This window comes from Rhinolophus ferrumequinum, chromosome 16, assembly GCF_004115265.2.
Source record: "Rhinolophus ferrumequinum isolate MPI-CBG mRhiFer1 chromosome 16, mRhiFer1_v1.p, whole genome shotgun sequence".
Lineage (NCBI taxonomy): Eukaryota > Metazoa > Chordata > Mammalia > Chiroptera > Rhinolophidae > Rhinolophus > Rhinolophus ferrumequinum.
Window position 1 is genome coordinate 26,956,331 of NC_046299.1, and position 19,833 is coordinate 26,976,163.

At 43.5% G+C, this 19,833-nt stretch overlaps 1 protein-coding gene across 1 annotated transcript in view; it reads left to right on the forward strand.

The window, feature by feature from the left end:
- Positions 1-14,605, forward strand: part of PIK3AP1 (phosphoinositide-3-kinase adaptor protein 1) — a 92,503-nt gene extending 77,898 nt beyond the window's left edge. Inside the window, exons 15-18 of the mRNA XM_033130765.1 lie at positions 5,267-5,422; positions 8,460-8,530; positions 9,934-10,052; positions 14,416-14,605. Coding sequence (XP_032986656.1) covers positions 5,267-5,422; positions 8,460-8,530; positions 9,934-10,052; positions 14,416-14,473 — 404 coding nt within the window. The 3' untranslated portion in view covers positions 14,474-14,605. The remainder of the gene's footprint in view (positions 1-5,266; positions 5,423-8,459; positions 8,531-9,933; positions 10,053-14,415) is intronic.
- Positions 14,606-19,833: the final 5,228 nt, after the last annotated feature.

Here is a 19,833-nt window from a genome sequence, read left to right on the forward strand (position 1 = left end):
GGAAAATCATCCTTCTCACTGTGGCCTACAAAGCGCTACATGATCTGACCCCTGAGCTCATCCCTCACTTTGTCCTCCACTCTGTACTCTAGCCGCGATGGACTCCTTTTTGTTGCTCTGTCTAGTCAAGAACGTTCTCCCCAGGGCCTTTGCACTTGCTGTGCCCCCTCTACTTCTTTTCCCACATCTTTACTGGCCGGCTGTTTGTTATCCTTCGGAGGTTAGCTGTAAGTTCTCCTCCTCAGAGAGGCCTTCTCTGCCATTCTCTCCACCACTCACTCCCTGTGCCACTCCTTACCCTCTCTTTTCACACATCACTGACTGGAATTAGCTTATGTTTCTGTTCTCATGGTTATTTTCTATCCCCAGCCTCCTACCTATTGCAAGCTCTGTGAGGACAAGAACTTGTCTGCTTTGGGCTCTACTGAATCCTCTGTATAGCACAGTACATTGACAGGGCTCAAGAAATCTTTGTTGGAATGGTTGATTTCATTCATTGCACAAATGAATTTCACTTCATTCATTTCACTTAGTGAGCACCAGCCACCTTACCAAATACAGAGACCCATAAGACAGGATCTTCACCGTTTGCTTGCTTATAAATTCGTCTTTTATTTGTGTGGGTCTGGTTTTCTCAGCTACAGCCTGTCCCACAATGCCTAGCACAGTGTTTTGCATATAATACTAGCCTGAATATTAATGAGTTTGACTGTTTGGGAGAAGAGTTGTAAAGAGGTTATACCCATGGCAGAAGGTCAGAGAGGTCATCCTAAGGTGTCTGCTTGAGTGACTGGATCTTAAATATATGCTGCCACTAGCCAAGCTCGCACTTGTCTGCCCTCCAGGTTGAGAGGAGGAACCAGGAGAGGAGGCAGAGAACCTGGTTCAAGATCTGCTCAGTCATCCTTGGATCAGACAGTAGGGCTTTAGGTGGTAAAAGGCCTGAGGAGCTTTTTAGAACTAAAGCACGTAAACCCAAAGCTAGAAGCCTTGATTAAATGAAACATTTCAGGCTTTTAAATACAGGCAGCGTAAGAAAGCTATGATTTGGTGATGCATGCGGTATTTGAAGACTGGGGAATCGTAGTGTAGAGTCATGTGTGCTCAGCAGCCTGGGCTTCAGAACCAGGCCTACCTGTGTCATCACACCTGTACCACCCACCCAGCCTCTGCCTGGTGCCACTGGAGATATTGGAGCAAGACAGACACGCATGCTGAGGAGTAGAGAGGTATAGGCATGGTCCCTGGGGCCAGCAGGGTTGGGGTCAAGTCCCTGCCCATGGCTCACCCCTTACCAGCTGGGAACAATGGGCAAGATACTTCACCAGACGGAGCCTCAGTCCTCGTCTGCAAAACGGCACAAATAAAAGTACCCACCCCATTAGGGTTACTGTGAGGATGGAACAAGTTAGGGTATAACCGGGGTTTAGCACAGTGCCTGGCACATGGCAACACTCGACAAAATGCCCGCACACCAGCTGGCATTCTCTCAGGCAGGGCCTCTCAGGGAGAGTGCTCTGGGCTGGGACTCACAGTTCCACTGACATGGAATCACGGTTTTGAAACATAGTACAAAATTCACCCAAGGCAAATTAGTCTCCAAATAAGTGATACCCACGAGTGGCTGTAGTCTAAATTAGAATGGTCAATGTCTAAATTTTCCCAAAGGAACATGGTTTAATGCCCTTCCTTCCCACCCCCCGACTTCCCCTACTCCTCAAGAACCAGACCCTCTGACTAGGAATTTTTTGGGGGGTGGAGGAGCTAGGTAGTTTTACTTTTTTATATCAGGGGCTTTAATTAATGTCATAACTATTAAAATATTAAACTTGACATAATTGGACACTGAGTAAGAACAGCTGGCAACTGTGAGCAGTCCACACAAGGAGAATATTCTTACCTGTCAATCTCGAGAGTCCCTCATTTTTTTTTTTTATTGTGGTAGAATATACATAACATAAAATTCACCATTGGACCTAAATGTACAATTCAGTGGCATTAAGTACTCACAGTATCGTGCAGGCGTTACCACTATTCATTTCTAGAATTTTTTCTTCCCTGACAAGGATTTCAGAGCACGTAGCAGATGGGGGAGGTGACCCCGGTAGTTGGGATGGGGAAGTGAGAGAGGGAAGAGTAGGGGGGCTGCGAAGTGCAGTTACCACTGTAGAGACCGGAGCTCCCTGGAGACTCTGAGAGCCAATGGAAGAGAGATTCCCCTTCAGGGGTAAGAGAGCTGGCGCATTTAGACACCAGCTCCCATGTCTTTGCTTGAGGCCTGCTAGGGGAGGGGCGCTTGTAATCTGGCTACCAGAGAAAGCCTCAGGGAATTGGAAGTTGGACCCTGTACCGGCTGGTGAGGCCCAAAGGCTTCAGAGCATCAGCCAAAGAGAAAGCATCGTTTATGGCTGAGTAAATATGATCTATTAGTTAATGCCATAAAACTCGATTGTGTATTTAGTGAAATACCAACTGGTAATTGCCTGTTGGGGGTATTTTTCACACTCAGGTGCCTCAGTGTTGCTGTATGCATGCTTGTGGGGGTAAAGAGTTGGAATGGGGTTGGGGGAGCAGATTAGGATTGGGACAGGGTTTGGGGCCACTTACTCTGCTTCAACCGTGGCAGCGCCTTTAAAAAAAAAATCTGTGTGCTACATTGAGCTTCTGTTTTCAGTAGAAGAAAGAATCCTGCTTCGCAAAACATTTGAAAACCACTGGCACAGGATAACATCGATCTATAGGAAAATTAGAGTTGATGGATGGCATTTCTGTTTAAAGGACCTTTTCCAGGAATGGAACCCACTCTAAACACAAGGACAGCCTCTATTCATGTAGAAACCTCATTTGCCTTAGAAAAGAAAAACAATGTTCATTTTTCTTTAATTTGGGTTAGCACACCAAGGATAATTAAAAAGTAAGAATCTGTTCATAATAACGTGCCAGTCTTTTTTCAGTCCTAGGGAGCTGTTTGGCTCTTCCTGGATGGCACAGAGCGTTGGTGGTGTAGGAAATCAGAGCAGGGCTGACGTGACTTGAATGCCCAGCCCCACAGAGAAGACAATCAATATTTATGTTCTGGGTGTGTCTGTGGCCAGTGTGGGGCAGGACCAAGAGCAGCAGGGTCTGTCCCAGAAAAACTGGCTTCTGATCCCCACTTTGTCACTGAATCACCTTATCATCCAGGACAATTCCTTGAACCACTCTGTACCTCAGTTTCCTCATCCATGGTTACACCTGACTTATTTACTTAGTGGAGAAGGAGTGAAGTTCAAAGGAGGTATAACGACATTTGTGAACACTTTGGGAAAAGTCCCACACAATCTAATGATGTAATTATGATTCCTGGCATTGTTCCTTTATTCAAAGACTATCAGGATTTTGTAGACATTTAGACTGTGTCTACTTGATTTTTTGAACTTTTGACTCCCATTTTTTTCCCCCTGGGTATTTTACTTTTCTCCCTCCTAGAACTGGTTGAGAGTAGAAAATTGCCTCATTGAAGTGAAATAAGCAGACAGGAACCTCCCTTCGAAAGATTATTTTTAAAAAGCTAGGTCAGAGTGGAGGGGATACAAAGTATGACAGCTGCCTGGGCTCGAAGAGCCTGTGGGCTCACACCCATGTGCAGGTTTGCACGGCTAGTCTCTGCTCAAGCAATTCGAAGCTGGGGTGGATGCTTCCACTGCTCTCTCTTCCAAGAGAACCCAAGGATGTGAGAAATATCTGTGTCACACAGAGACCAGGAAAGCTGGTTTAGTACCAGGACCCTACACTACACTTGGAAGTGGAGTCTCTAGAATGAGGAGAGTTTGTGCCTGCACAAGCCAACAATCCACCTTTTTAATATTCTCTGTGCAGAAAGTTTGCCGTACACTTGCCATAAGCTGTCCTTGCACGTGCTGGCTCTTTCAGACTGTTCCAGTTTACCCATGTACACTTATCAGCAGACTTCTGGCTTTGGGAAGCAGAGCCACCTCTGCCCCTCGACTCCCTGAACTTTCTGCCATGCCCGTCCCATAGAAGAGGACAGGGGAGGAGGAAGTGGTACCATGAAGATAAGGGCAAGTCCCCAGGAATACCCCGAGCTTATACCTCTTTCCAGAGGCCCTGCCCCAGGACAGCTAGGGGAACCCCATGACAGGAACTCACCTGGCTTTTACACTTCCCTGGGGAAGAAGCTGGTGTGGGCACCCACACATATTTTATTCTACTCATCAGTGGGAGTTGTCTTCTGTGTATAGAACGCAGGGGTGGAAATCTAGGGAGGAATAACCACTGGGCAAGGTCAAGCCAGTAAAAAGACCAAGTTAAAGATTTGCAGGGCAAAGGAATAATTTACCTTTCTGAACCTGTGGGGTCTCAAACCCCCCGTCAGCCTTGCAAGTCACAAAACCTTGGGCAGCCGGTTAGCTCAGTTGGCGTGATGCTAATAACACCAAGGTGGCTGGTTCGATCCCACCATGGGACACTGTGAGCTGGGCCCTCCTTAAAAAAAAACCAACACAAAATCTGTCACAGGCCTGATGGACCGCCTTTCATGAACTCGGGGTATTGCTGTCAGTTGTGGACCACTCACCCATCATCCGTCATTTATTAAGGGATTGAGAGGCAGTGTGAGTAGTGGTGAAGAGCCTGGACTTTGGAGCCTGGAGTCAAATCTCAACTGCCCCACTTAGCTGTGTGACAGGGGTTTGTGACTTCACTTCTCTGTTGTTTAGTTTCTGTTGAGAATGAGGATAATAGCATTTATTTCATGGGTGTTGGGAGGTTTCAAGGCGCTAAAAATATAGCTTCCTTACAATTCTACCTGATGCACAGGGATACTCTGTTGTTACAATCATTAATGTTCGTAACCCCTTCCTCAGAAAGGGAAGTAATTCAGAGAGGTTGACTGAATGACTCAAGTTCTACAGCTGCGGAGTGGCAGAGCTGGGGCTCCAAACCTTTCCCTAATCGAATGTTCTTTCCACTACCTGATAAGGAAGCATTTCCCTGCTCTCACATTCCTCCACCCCCCTCTCCTTTGTCACCCAGCAATTGTCACACAGGATTCTGTGGAGTTTCAGTACTGAATCGGGCAGGGCCCCCATTCTCTTTCCCTTCCCCTTCACCTCCTCTTTTCTCTTTCCTCTCCCCTCCCCTGCACACCCCTCCTCTGCAGACACTCTCCAGGTTCAGGTGAGGGAGGCAGGTGGAGAGGGAGCAAACAGTTTGGTAAATGGCAGTCTGGTGGCTTGAAGCTTATCCCTTTTTCCTCTAACTCCAGCCTTGGAGATCACGGTCCCAATTCGGCACTCACAGCTCCTGCCCGGGAAAGTGGAATTTGGAGTCTATGAGAGTGGCCCCAGGAAAAGTGTCTTCCCCCCAAGGACGGAGCTGAGAAGAGGAGATTGGAAGACGGACAGTACCTCCAGCACAGCAAGTGAGGAGGCTGACCCCGTGGGTGCCTTTACAGCTGGCCTGCAGCTGGCACCTTTGGGCCTTGGGCACACGCTCTGTTATGGACCCAGCAGATCTCAATTGGAGCCTGACTTGGGTTTGGGAGGTATAAGAAATGGGGGACATTTAACCTGTGAGTTTTGCCTTTTTTCCGAGACCAAAGACCCATAACACAAATATCCCCTGAGGCCAGATTGCGTGATAATGATTACTCTCTCCCTTTTATAAGTAGAAAAGCTTAGTAATAATACTAGTTAGCATTTATTGAGCATTTACTACTTGCTAGGCCGCTTCCATAGATTGTCTGATTTAATTCTCACAATGACTTTGTGGGAGAGTTACTGTCGACTTTGTTTACTGAGGACGAGACTGGAGGCTAAGTACCTTGCCCTTGGTTAACGAGCTAATAACTGGTAGGGCTGGGATTTGAACTCAGGCAGACTGCATCCAGGGCCACGACTCTTAACCACTATTCTTTTTGCTTCCTTGATTGTGGTAAGGAGGGGGAAAGGGCACAAAGTCAGCAACATTAGGAAACAATGGACTCAAATTTGAGAATTCCAACTTTATAAGTTGAGGATTTAATTAGGAAATGTCTTCCTTTTGGCTTGAGAACTTGAATAGGAGTCTGATTGCAACAGACAGTATGCGCTGATGTGCAGACAGGAGGTGGGGCTTTGTTTCTGTATCCAGGGTTGTATTAGCTGACTTCATCATGTGCGTAGATTGAGTTTCCTTTCTTTCAGACATTTTAGTGTTATCAAAACAGCTAGGAGTGCCATAAAAGAGCAAGAGACAAGCTGAATTTCAGGACTCATGTCTCCTTAAATTTGTTAGGCAGAGAACCCCAAAATGGATGTTGGAACAGGAAGGCCGTCAAACCCAAGGGTTCTTAATCTTTTCTGTGTCACAAACTCCTTTGAGAATCTGGTATATACTCTGGATGCACTTCCCAGAAAAATGCACGTGCACGTGTGTGTACGCATACACACATACACATGCTTTTGGCCATCCATGGACAGAACATTAATGTTATGTTTAAAAGAACAAAAGTTTCATTACAGAAGGACTATTGGCTTTTTCCTAGATTGTCTGATCTGAGTTTCTTAAGGATCATATATTTGGTCAATTTTTGCTCTCATGCTTTCTTCCACCAAATATCAAGGCCTGCTCTGTGCATACTGAGCTAGACTGCCTAGTGGAGACATGAAGATGAAAAACAAATGGAGCCTGCGTTCAGGTGATTGTAATGGAGGAGGGAAAGTACAAAAGTAGCACAAGTAAGATGCTTGTCTGATCCTTCTTCCCTGGTGAGGGGTGGCCATAGCCCTTCCCTCCATTGGCAAGAGTGCAGATGATGGGGGCTGGGGCCTCTACTAACTGTGCTGTCCAGGGGGGATGTGAGCAAGCCAGTCGTCAGCCTGGAAAGGAGAGAGGGCCAGGGCAGCTGAACCAGGGAACCATCAAAGCCAATTGCTGGAGCTTAAAGATTTAAAAACACCAAGGGAAGGGACAATGGGAGCTGATGGATATGAATTTCCAGGGTCCAGGAGCCGGTGCCTGGACAGCTTTTTGCTCCCTCCTAGTAGATAACCTTCAGTACAGGGCTGGTTAATAGTGAGGGACTGGGATGAACAATGATGAATGATGTGGGAGGCTTGGCCCTGCCGGGATGGGAGCCCACGGGCAGGAGGAGTTATTTCCATCTGGGGGAATTGGGAAAGGTTTCGATAGTATTTGTCTTGAGCAATGGAGACTGAGAAGGTTTTAAACTTGTGGATAGGTGTGGGCTGGGGGGAGGGGGGAGAACAGGACATTCTAGCAGAGAGAACAGTGTTATGTGTGGCTAACTGAATAGAAAGGGACAGGGTCGCATGCTCCTTCATAAACAAACTCTGAATCCCTTGGTTTCTAGAAATATTTTGACACATTATTTTAAATTAAAAAATCTGCCTCTGAGAAATAATCCAAAATTATAATCTTAACCTGGTTTGTTTAAGCGAACATCTAAATTAATTAGGTCAAAGTTGATATCAGAATGAAGTCAAAACTAAGACTATTTACCTATAAACTAATATGATGAACAGCTATTTTAAGTGGAAATTCAGCAAATCTAAGACCTGGCAATACTGTTAGTGGCAATATTAGTAAGTTAAAGTCAAAATTTTCTTGTTATAGTTGATTAACTGTTATTCTTTCTTCTTCATTGCTCTAGCATCACGTGCTTGAGCTTGTTCTAATGCTGAGCTGTCCAATATGGTAGCCACTAGCGACATGTGGCTATTTAAATTTAAATTAATTAAAACTAAGTAAAATATGCAAGTCAGTTCCTCAGTTGCACTGGCCATGTTTCAGTCTAGCTCCCATATTAGACAGCATACAGCAGGACATTTCCAGAAAGTTCTGTTGTGTAGTGCTAGTCTGACGACACAGGTTATAAATTCCCAATTCAAAAGCCTTGAGCACCTAAACACACAGTCATAGTTCCTGAGTATAAATTCTACTTTTGAATTTGTGCTTTGTATTTGGTTTTGTGTCAAACTGTCCCGTCTCTACTTAGAAGGTGCACATATGTGTGTGATACGTGCACATGCCTGCTGTAATTCCTAAATAAGTAATACCTTCAACAGCAAAATTTGTTGGCAGCTTTTAGAACTGGCCCTGACCAAGTGAGAAATACAGCATCTTTGCTTCCTTGTCAAGTCAGAGGACTAATATTACATAGGATCTTCTTGGGGATTAAATGCCATCATGTTTTTAAAGCACATCACCTGTGAGAAGCCCTCAGTATATGGTAGCTATAAAGCAAAATACGGTAATAAAAAGGTGAACCGTTTTATTTTATGCTGAAAGAAATACTGACCTCTAACAAAATGGTGTAAGATGGCAGCATTTTGAAGGATTCTGTATTCACAATGTGGGTATTGTTTCTATTGGTAAAAATAAGTAGTGCGCGAGTTCGGCACTTGTTTTAGCCCAAGAGAATCCACAGTCCCGCTGACCCTGTTTGTGTCCCACAGGCAGCGCAAGCAACAGATCCAGCACCCGGAGCCTCCTCAGCGTGAGCAGCGGGATGGAGGGGGACAATGAGGTGAGAGCCGGGACCCCCGCCCCCATCTGTCTTGTCCTAGGGGTCGTTTCACTGCAGGAAATAGCAATCCAGGTGAAAGAAGCCAGACACAAAAGGTCACATAGTATAGGATTCCGTTTACATGAAATGTCCAGAATAGGTAGTTTCATAGAGACGGAATGCAAATTGGTGATTGCCAGGGGCTGGGAAAAGGGGGAAATCAGGTGAAACTGCTCAACGGGTACAGTGTTTCCCTTTGGGGTGACAACAGCGATTTGGAATGAGATAGAAGTAGTAGTTGCAGAGCATGGTGAATGTACTAAATCCCATTGAACTGTTGGCTTTACAATGATTAAATTTATGTTATGTGAATTTCCCCTCAATAAAAAGAAGGAAGGAAGGAATGAAGGAAAGAAGGAAGGAAAGAAGGAAGGCAGGAAGGGAGGGAGGGAGGGAGGGAGGAAGGAAGGAAGGAAGGAAGGAAGGAAGGAAGGAAGGAAGGAAGGAAGGAAGGAAGGAAAATCCACTTAGGCTGATTAAGCCAAAAGAGGCATCTATGAGCAGGAGCTGGATGAGTCCCAGGGAATCCAGGGTCGGTGATCAAGTCTTGGGACCTGGTGGGACCTGGATTTGGAGTGGCGAGGCATGCCAGAGCTGACACTACTGCTGTGTTTCTTGGGGCCACATTTCGTCTCTGTACATATCTGCTTTCTTCTCTCAAAGCTCCATGGCCTTTTCTGTCTCTCCACATGGACAGTGGCAGATAGTCCCCTGAGTGCCACAGGCCTCTGACCTGAGAGTATCTGCCTGCCTTAGGCAGAGGCTAAATTGGGGTTTATGGTTCTCCTGATCCAGGGACCAGTGGCTGTGATGAATGGGAGGGGTCACAGGGACCACCCAGGAGACTCCCTGTGAAAGGGTCCTAGGCATGGGCTGCCCCTCCAGTGCACAGCTTGTAATTACCCTATGACTGAGGCCCACTCATGGTTCTGTTGTCCCCAAAGGGGACTTTTGTTTAAAAATTCTCCAGTTCCATCTTATTGTATAGAGCAATGTTTTTCAAACTTGAATGTGCATATGAATTACCTAGGGTCTTATTAAAATGCAGGTTCCGATGGAGCAGGTCTTAGGAGGAGCCTGAGATCCTGTATTTCTCACAAGCCCCTAGGTGATGCTAACCTTGATGGCCCACAGACCTTGCTTTCAGTAGCAAGGACCATTCATGATAATTGGGCCTGATTGTCTCCTGATGGCTCCTGGAGTCAATGGAAAGCTGCCCAGGTGTTGCTGGGTTGCTTCTCAGTTTGTGAATAACCTTCAGCCAGAGCCTGAGGAGGGTTGAGGGGCTTTTGGGATAGCGGTGTCCAGCTGTGCTGGTTGCTTGATGTAATTTTCACCTTTCCTTCTCTTCTTTTTTGCTGTAGGATAATGAAGTCCCTGAGGTTACCAGAAGTCGGAGTCCAGGCCCCCCACAAGTGGATGGAACACCCACCCTGCCCCTTGAGAGGCCCCCCAGGGTGCCTCCACGAGCTGCCTCACAGAGGTAACATTGAAACTGATAGGAAAAGTTTTCCTCACTCTCTGAATTCCAGGGGCAGAGTAGGATTTGAGGACATCTAAGGTGACCTGAGAATGAGTGCAGAGCTAACTGAAATGCCTGCTTTTGACATATTGCAGTGTGGACTCTTCCTCAATTTAATTCAGTTGCATTACTCAGTTGCATTTTCAATAGCAAACGCAGTCTTTCATCAATGGAATACATTGGTAAATGTCAACTTTTTGGATAATTTTTATCAGGTTAGAATTTGGCTCCCTAATAACTAATGCCCTGGACTGTATTGTGGGGACCAGGTGCCTTTGTATTGTCTCCTGGTGCCCAAAAGGCACCAGAAGGAATTGGGAATGAAAATAAAGGTGAGAGGCAGCATGATATGGAGGTGGGCAGTATGTCTCTAGTGCCACAGTACTTGGGGACAAGCCTTCGGCAGTCACTTGTGAACTTGGAAGAATTATTTAACGTGCATGTCCCTCAATTGAGTTTAACTCCATTCCTGCCTCCCTTGCAGCTCTCATATCCAGCGTGTCTCTAGGTTCTGTCCATTCTACTGTCCTTTCAGCTCTCAGGTCGTTCCTCTCCTCTCCGTCTGCCAGTACCTGAGTTCATCCACTTAGGTCCATATTTACCTCATCCACCATATTTACCTCTCTACCTCCAGTCGGTCCCTCCTGCACACCGCAACCATAGTGTACTTTCTAGAACAGAAATAGCCGATGATGTCACTTCCTGGCATACAAGGCTTCAGATTATTTCTGTATTTTCCAGCAAGCTCTGGCCCCGTCTTTCCTCAAGTCCCACCCCTTTCCTGGATTCATCAGTGTTCTGCCCCTTAAGAATTCCCAGTGAGCTGTACCATTTCGTACTGTGTCTTTGCCCACTGTGTTCCTTTTGCCTCCCTTCCAATCTCTGCTTAGAAAATTCTTGCATATCTTTTAGGACTCAGTCCAAACATCACCTCCTCTGTTGAAGCCTTTCCTCATGTTCCCTATGCAGGGTGAGTCTTCTTGTGATTCCCCAAACACCTCTATTTATAATTCATTCCACATTGTACCGTGTTTTACATATCTGTCTCCTTAAGTGGATAGTGAACCTCAAGAGACTAGAAACTGTTTTCAATTAAAAATTTTGTTTTCTCCTCTCCCTGGTGCTTAGCGCAGTAACTGAAATGTGCTAGAAATTTACTAAATATTTATATTTACCACATAAATGAGTGAATGGATGGGTGGATGCGTGCTGCTTGAGTCGGCCTACCTGTCTCCTAAACAGTTAGCCATCAGGTCACCTACCGCAGTGCAGGTGGGTTATCGGTTAGTGGAATGAGGCTTCACAGTCCCATCTGTTGTAAGTTCCCAGTATATTTCACGTCAGGGAAGGCAGATGGTAACAAGAACAGAAGCAGATGCATTATATCTTTGCGTGACATTTCCCTTGTTCCTTAGTGTCTGTAGGATTTTTACTCTTTTGTTAATGAAGCTGACTAGGGATTTGTGTTATCCTCTTCATAGGCAAGGTCCTGCCAGTTGACAAGAAAAAAAAGCCAAATTCTTGCTGAACCATTGCCCCTTTGTTTTTGAATTTATTTTGCCATTTACTAGTGATTTGCCAATCACTAACAATTTATGCACTTCCCTTGAAGGCATAGCCTAGGTACTGCCTAATCAGAACACACTTCTGGAGGCCTTCTGCAGTGCCAGGGTTAATCCTTCAGCTGCTGATTTGTAAAGAGGTCTGTGGAGTTTCTAGGAGGAGCTGGAGTGGTCAGGGAGTGAGGGCAGTTGGGACAAAGTCTATTTACTAACTAACATTTTAAACAATGTTATGACCATGCAAAAGCATACCAGCTAAACAACAGTCCTACTTTAAAAGAACATTAATCAACATCAGGTTTGCTGGGTCCTTGAACCAAACTCTTCACCAGCAAAATCTCCCCCTCAACAGGGTAAGAAAGCAGCCAGTACCCAGGTAACACTAGACAGTTGTGTCTTCAACCCCAGCTTCCCAGCGTCGTGGAGAGGCTGTTTCCCCAAGGGCCACCCCTTGATTCTGATTTAATACCCTTTACTTCCATGGTCCTGAGATGTCTGTAATTACAAGTCTACTTCCCCGAGATGGGACTTCCAATCCTTAGCTGGGGTTATTGATCAGAATGAAATCTAGAGATGGTTTGTTTGTAGACTCATCCCCACTGCCGAGTGGGGCAGCAGAGAGAGGAAAAGGGGCCAGGAGGGAATCATGATGATCTTTGTGGTGGAAAATAAACTGTAAGGCTCATGGGGCATACATAGGAAAAAGATCTAAGAATAGATCTTTAATTATATTAATAAAATTATTAGCTTTACTTCTTGAGTGCCTACTCTAAGCCCGAGACTGCTACCTACTTTCCAATCTCCAAGCCTCACACAATACTCCAATGTAGGTATCATTACCTCTGGTAGGTTCAGAGACGTTGAACTTGTCCTTCAGACATGTGCATATATGTCTCTGCTATATGTTCCCATAGGTTATGACTTCCCCGGTCAAAACACACAGTACAGTTTACTCATTTCCCCCATTGTCTGTCTCATCCTCTACATTCTTGGCACCTTCAGGGTGCGATCCATGCTCATTTTACTTGTTATATCATCCCACACCCAGGAGTAGACACATAATAGGTAAATGTTTTATCTATTGTAGGAAGGTAGGGAGGGGGTGGAGGGAGGGAGGGAGGAAGGAAGGAAGGAAGGAAGGAAGGAAGGAAGGAAGGCAAGAAGGAAGGAAGGCAAGAAAAAATAAGTGGTATCACCTGACTGCCGCTAGCTTTCTCCTGTAAGCCCACAGTTCATAGAGTAGACTGGGGAAATGGAAGGAGACTGTCCATTTGTTTTCTCCGGATACAGAAACAACCACATTAAACCATCGACACCTGGGGGCCACAGCAGGCCTTCCTGAGGGTGTCTGTGGTTATGTTTCCCTACTTCTGCCTCCTTCTCTTATTCCTGGAACACTTTTCCCAATTCCTTTGTCATTTCCTTGATCTACACAATACTTGCATTCAAGAGACAGTAAATATTTACTTACTGATTCATTTAATCCTCAAGTACGCAACTCCAGGGTAGCACAGTTCAATGAGAGCGCCCGACAAAGTTCTCTTTCCTGACCTATTGACTTGCTTCCAAGAGAACTAATATTGGTTTTACAGCACACATGTGGAAATATCACCTGCAATTGTTGAACCTATCTGTAAACAGACTCACCCAAGTCTACCTGGAGTGTCATTTAGGATTATTCAAAATCCATCCAGAATAACATGGAGGGGGCTTTTTAGAAAAGCAACGTGGAGTTGGGATAACACACTTAGTGTCCCATAAGTAAGTAGTTCGGTGAAGCAGACCAGAAATTCTCAATTCCTCTCTCAAGGGACCTCTCTACTGCAGCGTGTCTCCTGCCTGGCTGCATATTTGAATCGCTGGTGTTTTAAAATACAGGTTGTATCATTATTCAGGTATGACAGGGTCAACAGATATATGACTGCCATTGAAAAGATAGTTATACTCATAGATCCCATGAGAAGGGGGCACATTATGCCATAGGGTGGGGGTACATGGAAAAGTAGCAGGTTTAGTCAGGAGAAAAGGGAGGAGAAAATGTGGGCAGGAATCTGTATTGTGGTTTCCACAGGAAGGAACAAGTGAGGAAGGGTTAGCAGATTTATGTTTGGATAGTTTGAATAATTTCAGCAGGCCTGGAGCAAAGGGGCTGTCTCTAGGTGTCTGTCACCTGGCCCTGGGGTGATTAGAGCAGGTAGATAGTGCACCATCACCACTGTCGCCTTCTCCCACCCCCTACTTCAGCTCCCCAGGTGTGTGAGAGAGACCCATAAAGGAGGTGGTTGGGGTTTGGTCTCTGGATTGGTTGGTTTGCATATGAAAGGTGTGCTCATCTGCAAGTTGTTTGTTAGCTCTAGGAATTATCTTGCCCTGAGAGGGGCAGTCCCTCCCAGCTCCACAAGACCCCAGATGTCAAAACATCAAAAAATAAAAGACATCGTTAATACAACTGGTTGGGGGAGGGACACGTTTAAAAAGTTGTGATGCTTGAGTCCCATCCTCTAGAGATTATGATGGAAAGTGTCTGGGATAGACCCTGGGCGTTGGTATCTTTTAAAGCCCCACTGGTAATTCTAATGTGTAGTGAGGATTGTGAGCCACAGCTAGCATGGATGCCACTCAGACGGCTATATGTGTGGCCAGTTTCATTCATTGAGAAACATGTCCTTTGCATAGTAGACCAGGTTTGCAACAAATCATGGATGTCTATGGACTAGTTCATCAAATTCATTTTAAAATAGTTGCTTTCTCTTTCACTTCAGGCCTCCGACCAGGGAGATCTTCCATCCTCCTCCACCGGTTCCACGCAGAGGTCGTTGATTCCATCTCCGAAAACCTGCCCACTTCAGGACTTTGAGACTGGAAGTTTTCAGCCTGTTAATGATGTCTGCATGTTGCATTTTACGGCATGACTGCTGATGTTAGGACCCACTCTCATTGCTGATGTGGCCCTGCTGGTTTGGGCTTTCCGTGCAGAAGATATTATTAAGGTGTGAAGAAGTGAAAAACTAAGGACTTTATTCACCATCGCCAAGCACATTGATCTATATCCTTGTTTGCCAAAAGGGTGAAGACTTAATTGGAATATTTACCTCTAATTTGGCATGTCAGAAGCCTGAAAACATTGATTAGAGATGTACTTTACAAATGATTTTACTAAAATGCACTTATAGTAGACCTTACTTATTTGCTAGTCCAGAGTAATTTCTAGTAGGCAAATGGTTATGATTTAACACTCACAGTATTCAAGTAAGAAGACCTGTCCTCCTTTTTAAATGATTCTTCAACTGCTCTGTTAACAGGCCAGCACTGTTCCTTCATCTTATACCAAAACCTGTGAGCAGATAACTCAACTAGATAAGTAACAAAGTATGGAGACTGAGAGACCATTAACAGGAGATTGGTGTTGCAAGTGCAGGAGGGTGTGTAAATGTCAGGGCTGGTCACACACAACCTGAAAAGGACTTGAGAGAGGGATTAGTCCTAATTCCCTTAAATAGAAGTCAAATCCGAGGTTTCAGAGAAGTCTGGAACTAAGAGTCTTCTGTTGGTGAGAGGAAGAGGTGGGTCTAGAATCTGGGCCTGCTGATTCCAGTCACCACACTTTCCATCTCCAAACAGCCAAACCCTGTCCCTCAAGAAATGCCCAGATGTAGAAATTCAGTCAGTGACTGACAATTGTCCTTCCAGAAGTTTCCTTCCATATCTCCTAGGTATGGAACTACCATGTATTTTTCCCCCCGCAATTTAGCCATTTATACGTCAGTATGTTTTCAAAACAGTGATGCTGCCAAAGAACATCTCTAAATGGTTGGAACCAAAGGTTTGGGGTGCCAAGGACCCCATTTATTGCTCTGCAGTCTTTATAGGTCTTAGTTCTGGTCATGAAGAGAGAGGAGGATCCTTGATTTTTTTTCTCTGCTAGGGGGTCAAAAGAGGAAGGAAGAACCTAAAATAGAAATAGTTAATCTGTTTCCTTATACACCTATTATTACCACCAGGCTAGGGAAATCTGTTTGTGCAGGGACTATAGAGCCTACAGTATGTCATTAATTTTGAGTCCCTGGCACATAAACCTACCTTCAAAGCACATGTCCTTAATTTGATGTTTAAACATACAGTAAAATTAGTATTGGGCCTATTTCTTTAAAGAATATCAGAAATCTTGTGGTTTTCCAGGAAAGTATTCTCCATCCTGCACAGGTATATAAAAGCCACACTATTGGGCCTGGGCGTCAAGAGAGTGTATAAATTACCTACCACAGTGCCAGCACATAGTATCCATTCTGCAATGGTCCCTTTACTCTCCTTGTCACTTACTTGGGAGAAATAGGGTGATTTGAGATAAAAGGAGAAGACATTACAATGTTGGTGTGGTTGTCCTTCCTGTTATTTATGGACAGTCTCCACATTAAGCACATTTGGTTTTGATAAAAGCTACACTTTTTAAATATTCAATACCTCCAATCCCCGTGTTAGATGTCAAATTCATATTTTTGTACATCCTCTGATTGACAGGCATTCAGACCAATAACATGATGAAACCTATGGCCAGTCAATAGTGTTAGCATCTTTGTGGGCAGACATTGGAATATCATATGCATTTAATTCTTATGTGAAAAACATAAAATTGAAAGTGCTGAGAAACCTGGGTATTATAAATGTGATACATGTGAGACACGGATGGAAATGATCATGAGTGTCACATCCAAAGTGGCAAGTCTTAAACCCTTACTAGGTGCTCACTGAACATCCAGAATAATTGGTTGTGTGTAAAAGTAAAAGAAAGAAAATGAAAATATTTGGATGAAACACTGGTACCGTTATCAAAGAATGTCTAATGATGAGGTAAAATTTTTCATTCTTTAGATATAGAACCATCCATTATAACATAAATTTAACTTCTACATACCCAACTTTTGTACATGTTTTTTAGGAATATGTTATGTAACAGAACCCGGAATTTCACTACAATGAGGATCAGAAACTAAATTGTAACAAGATGTCCAAAGAGACTATTAAAAAGCTTTCTATATGATGCTTTGGCAGACAGCTCTGCTGTCACCATCCTTCCCCAAGATTTTACAAGCTGGCTCAATAGAAAGTGGAATTATTAGTCATATTCACTGCCACTGCCTTTGCTTCTAACTGTACAAGGTACACTGTCCTCTAGTTCCTAGGCCAGAACTGTTTGTTTATCTTATAGTAAAACCTGTGAGCACATAACTCAACTATATAAGCAACAAAATATAAAGACTGAGAGACTATGAACAGGAGGTTGGTGTTGCAATCAAATAATTTAATTTGACATATTTAATGTGAGTAATCCCCAATGCTTTGCCATAATTAGGCAAAGTGATTTTATGTAAATGATCTCAATGAACATTTTCCCAAGTCAAGCTAAATTATCTACCCTTGCCTCCATCCCTCTATCTTGCTTTGTTACTAAAAAGGAGAAGTCTCGGTCTGTCCTGTATCACCCTAATAGCTGGGTTTTTAGATCTCTCTCCCATATGTCCCAGGAAGTAAGTTGGTTTTCTGTTCTTCTCTTTCAAAGAATAATGTCTGGTTTTGCAGCTGGTTGGCTGAGGAAGCATTAGTAACAGATTTATTTCTAAGAAAGACAAGTGGCTAATTTGAACTCTAAAAGATTCATCCTAAAAATCAATCCTCAATTTTGAGGAATCTGTCTGTATAAATATTTGCTTCGGTTTTATAAATAAATTGCATTTTGTTCATTTCCAAGTGAATTATTAAGAATATAAAATGGCCTTCCTCATTCATTCCTGATGGCCAGATACTGTGTTCACCAGGGTGGTAAAAGGGAGGGTAAGAGGTTGAAAGATGTGTTCTGAATTCTGAGGCACAACTCAGAATTCTTTTTCTTACAGAAACTGTAAGAAATAGTAAGCTCTCAGGCTAGCCCACCAAAGCCCATTTAACCCACAATGTAAGAAAAAAATGTCTTAGCTAGCTATGCAGTAAGAATTAGCATGGTGTCAGGAGAGAATATTTGTTTAGAAGTCAGAAAACCTGGATTTTTTTTGGTCTGCTACTGACATCCTGAGTCTACGTATCTTGAGTAGCCTAGTCCATTTCATCATTTATGAAGTGAAGAATTTTGTGTTTAGTAATACTTCAGGTCCCCTCAACTCTGTAAGTCCAAGTCTAAAGCAAGGGGTGGGAATTCCTCATCCTGAAGGAGCAGAAAGGCAGCCTTACTGGAGTCACCACCTAACTGGCAAGGGACCTCATTATGTGGCAGCTGCTGTTCCTTACCCTATGTCATTGTTATGACAGATCAGTTTTAAAAATATGTGAGAAACAGTGAAGTTGGAACTGTCCAAGGAAATTATTAGCCTTAGTTGCTCTTCAGTCTAAGAACCAAATGTTTTAAATGATTGCTTCCTAAAGAAAGAATTCAGACTAATTATAAAGTTCTTTGGTACCTGGAACATTTCAGCTAGAACAGAAAAGGTAGAGATGAAAGGTAGTAATAGCAATAGAAGAACTGCTCACCCCAGAAGTAAATAACCAGCAAGACAAATATAAAGTAGAAAAACAAAACAGATTTTCCAAGAAAAGGTAGCCGAGGGTGGAAATCACAGGATCTGTTGTCATCTATAGACCAAGACTTTTGATAATCTTGTTAATTGAGAACAAGGATAAAAGATTTAAGTTGTGGTTTCTCTGGATCATTTTGGTGGTCACAAACAATTGGGTCTTATTAAAACTACCATAAAAAAAGAGGCTTCTTTCACTGGCATTTCCCCTTTATACTTGTTGGGATCAAGGAATGAGGTCATTAATCTAGATGAAAAGAGTGGTGAAATAAGCTTTCTATTTCACACTCTAGTGTGGCAAAACTGCCTTGATTTTGATGGTACCTCTGAGTCCTAACTGTTTTTGAGCCTTGAGTTCATCAGATTCCAAGGATCTTTGAAGCCACACTCTTTTTCCTCTGATCAGTTACTTTATCTCCTATTCCTTTTTTCCATACCTACTGTTATCAGACTTTTATCACCTAAAGCCATTTATCATAATCATTTCCTAGCATCTGCCAGAGTTCCTGGCACATACCATGTTTCCCCGAAAATAAGACCTAGCCAGATAATCAGTTCTAATGTGTCTTTTGGAGCAAAAACTAATATAAGACCTGGTCTTATTTTACTGTAAGACTGGGTCTATAATATAATATAATATAATATAATATAATATAATATAATATAATATAATACCAGGTCTTATATTAATTTTTGCTCCAAAAGACGCATTAGAGCTGATTGTCCGGCCAGGTCTTATTTTTGGAGAAACACGGTAGTAGATACTCAATAAATAGTTGTTGAATTCATAGCCCAACATGCACTTCCCTCCATGAAACTTTCCCAAATACTCCACCAAAATAGGGTTTCCTTTTCTCTCCTTGCCCATTGCTCTTATTGCCTGTCAAACATTTGCACAGTTGGTCACATTTTATGCAGTTCTTTTTTTGTACACTGTTATACCTGTTCTCTGTTGTATATGTAATGTTTCATGGTTTTAAGTCTGCACTCCCCAAATGAACACTTGATCCTTTTTCTTGTGTTCTCCCCACCCCCAAGCAATTGCCAACCCAGTGCTCCCCACACCACCTAGCAAATGCTTTCTGCCTCAAGTCTGTGGGGCTGGTGATGGATGTTTAAGCAAGAAACTACTCATCCATTTTAATTCAGCACTTACACTGTTTGTTCAATTGCCCATCATCACTTGATTCAAATACAGTGATTAGTCATTCACTGAGCGTTTACTGAACTTCCACTAAGAGCAAGTCACTGCAATAGGTGCTCTGGGGGAATATACAAAGATATATAAGACGCCTCCTCTGATTTCTATAGCAATTACTGGTGTATGATTCACTCAGCAATTAATCATGTACTGCCTTATGTCTCTTAGGCTAGCTGGAAAGTGTTCTTTAAATCCTATGCTATTTTACTTTTCACTTACTAATGTCTTCATTCATTCTTCAAATAGTTATTGAATGTCTATGATGTGACAAGCACTATCCCTACAGCTGGGACAGATAAAAAGAAAACAAATGATGGTTTCTGCCCTCAAAAAAAAAAAAAAAGGTGAGGCTGTCGTACAGAAGAGGAAATGGGACTAGATGGTAATTATGCCACACCATGCCACGTGCTATTGGA